At 48.1% G+C, this 7,889-nt stretch overlaps 1 protein-coding gene across 1 annotated transcript in view; it reads right to left on the bottom strand.

The window, feature by feature from the left end:
- Nucleotides 1-417: 417 nt before the first annotated feature.
- Nucleotides 418-7,889, bottom strand: part of FAXDC2 (fatty acid hydroxylase domain containing 2) — a 22,550-nt gene continuing 15,078 nt past the window's right edge. Inside the window, exons 8-10 of the mRNA XM_030571584.1 lie at nt 7,680-7,785; nt 4,410-4,576; nt 418-3,031 (exon numbers count right to left, since the gene is read on the bottom strand). Of these exons, the coding sequence (XP_030427444.1) occupies nt 2,875-3,031; nt 4,410-4,576; nt 7,680-7,785 (430 nt within the window). The 3' untranslated portion in view covers nt 418-2,874. The remainder of the gene's footprint in view (nt 3,032-4,409; nt 4,577-7,679; nt 7,786-7,889) is intronic.

The following is a 7,889-nucleotide window of genomic DNA, read 5'->3' as shown; positions in this document are numbered from 1 at the left end:
ACTGTACTGTAACAAATGACATATTAACCTCAAAACTCTGCCATACTTCTGTACACGTACAATACGACAATGCGGAGGGGAGCCTTTTAGCTGTTAATGCCTTTCTGATCTATATTTTGTTTTATCAAGCAAAAACACACACAAATCTGTAAATGTAGCAAATTGTTTGCAATGCTCTATATTCTGTGTGTCTCTTCTCAGAGACTTTGGGTTGTCTGCTCGCTTTCTTTTGGAATCAACGTTAGGCTCTTACTAAGGAGAGGGTTGCTACACTTGATGTTAAATGCCTCACTGACTTTTTAGTTTTAATTTCCAATTCCTATAATAGAGGAGAGTGGGGGGTTTGTTTTTGTTTTCTGTTTTTTCCTTTGGAAAACAGTTTCATCTCTGATGTGGATTGGGTGGAGTGACTTTTTAAAAAAAAAAAAAATTCTAGGGGTAACGTTTCAAAGAATCGTTTACATCTTCACTTTCTGAAGACACTTGAACATAGGACCGACGTATCTGTGACAAGCACACCCTATGGTAGGAAGCTCTCGGAGCGTGAAAGGGCATGGGCGTAAACCTATCCATTTTGGTTTTTATAGACACTTTCATGTCAAAAGTCGGATGTATTTCAACTAACACCCCAACCCCTCCTCCTTATTTCTCAGTGGTACATTCCCGCTGCTCATCACCTCCAGAATATCAGTCTTGTACAATAGGTTGGCTTGTACCAATGATATCCCTGGGAGAGGGGGGCTTGGTATCGTTTCATCCATTAGAGTCTTCCTGGCATAGTGTTGTGTGCCTGTGGGAAAGGGTGGCCGAACTCTCCTCCCTTTCCAACCCCAGCCTTGGTTGGTCCCTGCAGAATGTACTATCATTGGGGTTGGAACCCCAGCCCAGGGAATTCCGACTCGGAAATTGACACTGAGCTTTTAACTGGAAGTGGTTGGAGCAGGGAAGGTTTTCCAGTGTCAGTTCTCACTCTGAACTGCTCAGAGCTGTGTGGATAACCTGCCTTTCAATAAAGAGCCAGTGTTTTTGTCTAGGTGCCCAATCACTTAGCCAGAACAAAAGGGGTTATTAGTTTGATCTGGCTGCCCTTCCCAACCAGGCTCTGTCTGTCCCAACCTCATCCCTCTACTCCCAAAAACAAAAGACAAAAAGTGTTTTGCAACCTTCTTCAGCTGCGTTTTATTGTAGAGACAAATTTAAAATGACTTATCACGGGAGAGGAAAACCTTGTTAATACGATCCACTCTGTGATCCATCTGTTGATAGTACATAATCTTGACTTGTGTGCTAGGATCATCATCCCATTTAAAAGGAAAAGAAACAACCACAACAAAAAAAATGTAAAATACTTGAACGAGAGCTTGTATTATAACATTAATATTATTCAGAGTATCTGCTTTCTAGGCTGATGTGATTCATTATTCTAGTAATGCTTTAGTCCTTTGTAATTTGTGGTAATTATGCTTTTTCCTTTTTAATACAAAAAAAATGTATAAAAATAAAAACCTCAAAAGACAGTGTGGTATGGACTCTCCTGTCCCTGCAACCTTCCTTGCTCTCTCCTTGGTCATTCTCTGGGGTCTAAGGGTCTGAGCGACAGATCAGACACATCTCGTGGAATGAATACTTGTGAAGTTGAGACACTGATGGCACCTGACCAGTACGCTGCAGCTAGGCACTCTACAAGCTGTCCGCAGAAGAGTGCTTGTAGGACTGCTTAGTCTCAACCCAGTGCACTCTTCCCTTGCTTGTTCCAGCCCCGGGCCCCCATGGTGCTCTGCCAACACACATCAGTCCTGACTTTCAGCGCTCGCCGCTCCCGGGGCACCATGTGATACTTTCAGTTGTGTCTAATTGTGTAGTGGTCTTCTGACTGGGAGGCCATTTTCTTGAAGAGTTTTGCAGCTCTCCCTCCCAGACAGCTCAGGAGAACAGTGATGGCGGGGAGCTCTTCCATCACGTATAACTCTGTGCAATCGTAGGGGTTTCCTTCTGCCTGCTTTGCTGTGCTAGAAGTGAGGTGAGTGTTGGTCAGTCCATACTGGCGGTCCATACTGGCAGTCCATACTGGAGCGGTCAGTCCATACTGGCTGTACTAAAGGGACTTCAGGTCCAGAGCCTCCCTCCTGGAAAGTTCCTTTAGTGACTTGCATTTTGGTTTCACCCTCCGTATTGTTAAAACAATAAAACCTACTCAGTGCTCCCAGTAACGTAGCACGGTACCATGTGGGGGTAGCTTCTGCCTGACCCTCGCTGTTGATCGGTGATGGTTTAAAGCTTGAAGCCCTTATGTCATAGGTATGGGGAATAACTCCTGTGGGAAGTTGAGCTCTCAGGGCTGATGGTGCTGGCGAAGTGGTTACGAAGGGCCATGTTGCGTCAACAAGTGTGTTTCCATGGGGTGTTCAGGTTGATCCTCCCAGGCCCAGAGTGCTGGGATGAGATCAGGCCAGGCTGAATGTCTGGAGCACAGTGCTCGTGAATTCCCCATGCAGTGTTGGTGAGATGTCCTGGGCCCGAAAGCCTCAAGCAGGAAATGAAGATCTGAACAGCAGCCATTTCTATGGGACCCTGCATGGGGCAGTCTGTGAGCAGCTTGATCCAGGGGACTAAGAAAACCCTACGCTCACTTCAGGAGGCTACCCAACTGTAGGGCTGCTGCCTGGAGCTGAGCTCTGCGCTCCGGGCTGGTGGGGGCGGAAGGGAAGCGAGTGCAAATCTCACCAGCAATGGGTTACAGTTCCGCTTTGTCTTTGCTACTTAAGATGAACAATAACTTGCTTTTCATCAGAAAATTATTTGGCATAATCATCTTTCCAAGCTCTCAAGAGTCCCCATGTTGTGAGCGTGCCGCAAGCCACGGGGAAGGCAGGTTCACTTGGCTTTCTTGGGCGAGTCGGGAATGGTCTCCGTGAGCGGGGTGAGGCTTAGCAAGATGATGTGCCTCTCGTAGGCCTTGGTTTGCTTGAAGAGCGTGTCTGTTCCGTGCAGGCGGTCCAGCACCCCCAGGACTCCGTAGCATTGATTGAACCTGGCAGCCAAGCAGAAAGGGACCACACAGTACTGGAGGTTACAGGCGAGCAAAACAAGGTAGGCCATGCAGATCTCCTCTTCCCTTTCACCCCCTCCCATAGCCCGTGTCCTTATCGGAGCCCTGGCAATCCTGCTTTACTTTTTGTCTCTCCCAGCCTTTGTTTTGCAGCCTGCCCAGGACTGGATGGGGTTTAGCCTAGAACCTGCCCGTCCTGCTACATTGTCACCTAGGAGAGGTGTTGAACCAGGGGTGTTCTCCATCCCCAGGCACTGCGGGCTGCCTTTTTAGCCATCACCAGCCAGGGAGTGGGAGAGTGGGACTCTACACTAGACAGCCACAACTCCAAGCCACATGAGCTCCTGAGGCCGCAGGAACACCAGACTGGCTGTATACACGCCTATGGCCAAGAAAGTTGAGCTGGCCCTACAGCATTGCTCAGCGCCATAGGTTCTGATATCCCTGGTGATCCGTGCTCCTGGCATACAGCATGATCAGTGTCCTGGAGAGGTAGGGGTGATGTGCACTGGCTGATACGTCAGGTATCACCCCGTCCTTAGGCTGGAACTGAACTGTCATCCCCGTTCCTGCAGGAAAGGGGAAGCGATGCTAGCCAGCGAGCATGGTCAGGGAACAGAGCACAGCTCTGGGAACTCTACCTGCAGGCCTGACACTGCTTTGCTGTGCTACCTTTGTAAAAAGGTGCTAGTGCTTCACCTCCACTGGGTGGTGGGTGGGGGATAACGATCGTGTGCATGCAGCACTTTGACCAGGCAAAGCCTGGTTCCTGCGGTATCAGGTTTTTCAGCTCTGGGAATGTCTGATTTTTTCCACTGCTGCCTTTGGACAGAGAAGGAGTTAAGCAGCCAGAAAGATGCTCCACAAAGCATTGCCCTTGATGCCCTAGATCACTGCTAGGAAAGCACAGGCTGTCCCTGCGTCTCTGGAATCTACACGTTCTTTCCTCTGTCTAATCCACCCAAGAAACCTGAGCTCTGGTTCAGCCTTTGGTTTTCTGCTTTGTAGCCAGTTTTCAGCTTGGCTGACTGCGAAACAGAAAGGAAAAGGTCAATGATTTGTCTGAAGGTTGCATGGTAGGTCAGTGGCTGAGCTGAGGTAAGGAAGCAGGAACTGCCTGAGGCCCGAGCCTCTGCTCTGACCTCTCTGTGCTTCCTGTTGACATAGGATGAGGAGGCTGGACACATTCAAGCTGCCTTCAGGTGAGCTAGACTGAGGTGGGTTAGATTGACTAGTAGTCATGTGAGACTGTTTGGTCCTCACAAATGGGCTACGTCCCGTCTCCACCACCGATGGGGTGACCCAGTCTACAGAGCATGGAGGGAGGGGCAGCTGTACCGACAGTATCCAATGACCTTACTTGAGATGGTGAAAATCGTGGAATTCCGGCGAGGGGAGGAAAGGCAGGTGGTAGCCGCAGTGCGAGATGGATGTCGCCAGAATAGCAAGGCAGAGCCACACCATGATGGAAGCAACATGGGATCCCAGGATTATCGGACCCACCAGCAAAGGCAACATGTTGGAAAACTGGAATTCAGACACAAGCCCTGCCTCATTAGCATGCGCACCCAAACCTTCTGCTCATCAGGCTGCAACTGGTGTCTCCTCTTGTCGCTTGTATTACGGGAGCACCTAGAACCCGGCGCAGCTGTTGCTGAACGTGGCACTTGGTTGAAGTGGAATCATGGGAGTGGAGCATCTTGTGGAGGTGTGATATTAAGTTAGCTAGTGCTGCTGTGGGAGACTCATCGCAGAGTCACTGGGAGTGTTCTGCCAATGCACCTAAGAGACTGGGATAAAGGAGGTGAGAGAGGCCAACTCCCACTGTAACTCAAGTTGCTTTAACATCTCAAGTCCCTCTCTCAGGTTTTGCTACTTACCCCCGGCACGTGTGTCTGGCTGGGACAGTTCATGATGAAGCAGCCCAGCAGCGTTGGTCACCTGGACCTTCCCTAGTCTATGCAGCAAGATCTTCCATCAGGCTCAAAGAGGCCCCATTCCATCGTGCCCAAACCTGCTGGAGGCCCTGGCTCCCAAAAGATTTGTCTGACAGTAGATTGACTCTATCTTACTCAACTCAGAGAGGGGATTAGACAAAAGCAGACAGCTTACAGAGAGTGGAAGAAAGGCAGGATCAGTAAGGAAAGCTACCTTGGTGAGGTCAGAACATGTAGGGATAAAGTGAGGAAGGCTAAAAGCCGCATTGAACTGGACCTTGCAAAGGGAATCAAAACCAATAGTAAAAGGTTCTACAGCCACATAAATAAGAAGAAAACAAAGAAAGAAGAAGTGGGGCCGCTATACACAGAGGATGGAATGGAGATTAAGGATAACCTAGGCATGGCCCAACATCTAAACAAGTACTTTGCTTCAGTTTTTAATAAGACTAGTGAACCTTGGGATGATGGAGGGATGATAAACGGGAATGTGGATATGGAAATGGATATTACCGCAACTGAGGTAGAGGCCGTACTTGAACAGCTCGATGGGACGAAGTCGGAGGGCCCGGACAATCTCCATCCGAGGATATTAAAGGAACTGGCGCGTGAAATTGCGAGCCCGTTAGCGGAAATTTTTAAGCAATCGGTAAACTCGGGGGTTGTGCCGTATGATTGGAGGATTGCTAATGTAGTTCCTATTTTTAAGAAAGGGAATAAAAGTGATCCGGGTAATTATAGGCCTGTTAGCTTGACGTCTGTAGTATGCAAGGTCTTGGAAAAAATCTTAAGGGAGAAAGTAGTCAAGGACATAGAAGTCAATGGCAATTGGGACGAATTGCAACACGGATTTAGTAAAGGTAGATCGTGCCAAACCAATCTGATCTCCTTCTTTGAGAAGGTGACGGATTACTTAGATAAAGGAAATGCGGTAGATATAATTTACCTAGATTTTAGTAAGGCGTTCGACACGGTTCCGCACGGGGAACTGTTAGTCAAATTGGAAAAGATGGGAATGAATACGAAAGTTGTAAGTTGGATAAGGAACTGGTTAAAGGGGAGACTCCAGAGGGTCGTATTGAAGGGTGAACTGTCAGGCTGGAAGGAGGTCACTAGTGGAGTCCCTCAAGGATCGGTTTTGGGACCGATCTTATTTAACCTTTTTATTACTGACCTTGGCACAAAGAGCGGGAATGTGCTAATTAAGTTTGCGGATGACACGAAGCTGGGAGGTATTGCTAATACGGAGAAGGACAGGGATACTATTCAGGAAGATCTGAACCACCTTATAAACTGGAGTAATAGAAATAGGATGAAATACAATAGTGAAAAGTGCAAGGTTATGCATTTAGGAATTAATAATAAGAATTTTGGATATACGTTGGGGAGCATCAGTTGGAAGCGACGGAGGAGGAGAAGGACCTTGGGGTGCTGGTTGATAGCAGGATGACTATGAGTCGCCAATGTGATACGGCTGTTAAAAAAGCAAATGCGATTTTGGGATGCATCAGGCGGGGTATTTCCTGCAAGGATAAGGAGGTGTTAGTACCGTTATACAAGGCGTTGGTGAGACCCCATCTGGAATACTGTGTGCAGTTCTGGTGTCCCATGTTCAAGAAGGATGAATTCAAACTGGAACAGGTTCAGAGACGGGCTACGAGGATGATCCGAGGAATGGAAAAACTGCCTTATGAAAGGAGACTCAAAGAGCTTGGCTTGTTTAGCCTGGCCAAAAGAAGGCTGCGGGGGGATATGCTTACTCTATATAAATATATCAGGGGGGTTAACGTTAGGGAGGGAGAGGAATTATTTAAGTTTAGTACTAATGTAGGCACGAGGACGAATGGGTATAAACTGGATATTAGGAAGTTTAGACTTGAAATTAGACGAAGGTTTCTAACCATTAGGGGAGTGAAGTTCTGGAACAGCCTTCCGAGGGAAGTAGTGGGGGCAGAAGACTTTCCTGGCTTTAAGACAAAGCTTGATAAGTATATGGAGGGGATGTTATGATAGGATTGTAATTTGGGCAATTGATCTTGGATTACCACCAGATAGGTCTGCTCAATGATCTGCGGGGAGTTGTTGGATGGCATGGGAACTGAGTTACTGCAGAGAATTCCTTCTTGGGTGCTGGCTGGTGAGTCTTGCCCACATGCTCAGGGTTTAGCTGATCGCCATATTTGGGGTCGGGAAGGAATTTTCCTCCAGGGCAAATTGGCAGTGGCCCTGGAGGTTTTTCGCCTTCCCCTGCAGCATGGGGCACGGGTCACTTGCTGGTGGTTTCTCTGCAGCTTGAGGTCTTCAAACCAATTTTGAAGATTTCAATAACTCTATCCTGGGATAGGGGTTGTTATAAAATTGGATGGGTGGGGTTCTGTGGCCTGCCTTGTGCAGGAGGTCAGACTAGATGATCAGATTGGTCCCTTCTGACCTATGAGTCTATGAGTCTATGAGTTCTTCCCTATGAGTTTGCAGTCCCAGTGCAAAGAGCCACCAGACAGCAGCAGCACTACAGCAGCTTTTTGGAGACACTGCAGACCCCAGCTTCAGACCCGTTCTGTTGGAGATGAAGTGTAGATACTCTTTCCTTCCCACAAATTCTCACCCATGCTGGAAATGCAAAGCCCACAGCCATGAGTTGGGTTTACTTGATAGGCTGCTGGGCAGTGACCCCCCCAAGAGTGCCCGCTTACCACGTGCTCGACCGGATGAGCATAGAGGGAGACTACACCAATGGGGGCTGTCCATTCATGGTGCTGCTTGTGTATGCGCTTGTACAGAAGCGGGTGATGAACAAGCCTGCATGGAGAGAACCGGAATGAAGTCTTCAAGTCCAGTCAACCCTGAGACCAGTGTCAGTCTGGGTGCAATCTCAATACTTTTCTAATGTCTAGATTTTCAGA

This window comes from Gopherus evgoodei, chromosome 8, assembly GCF_007399415.2.
Source record: "Gopherus evgoodei ecotype Sinaloan lineage chromosome 8, rGopEvg1_v1.p, whole genome shotgun sequence".
NCBI lineage: Eukaryota > Metazoa > Chordata > Testudines > Testudinidae > Gopherus > Gopherus evgoodei.
Note: the sequence above shows the minus strand (reverse complement) of the source record. Positions and strands in the feature narration are given on the sequence as shown.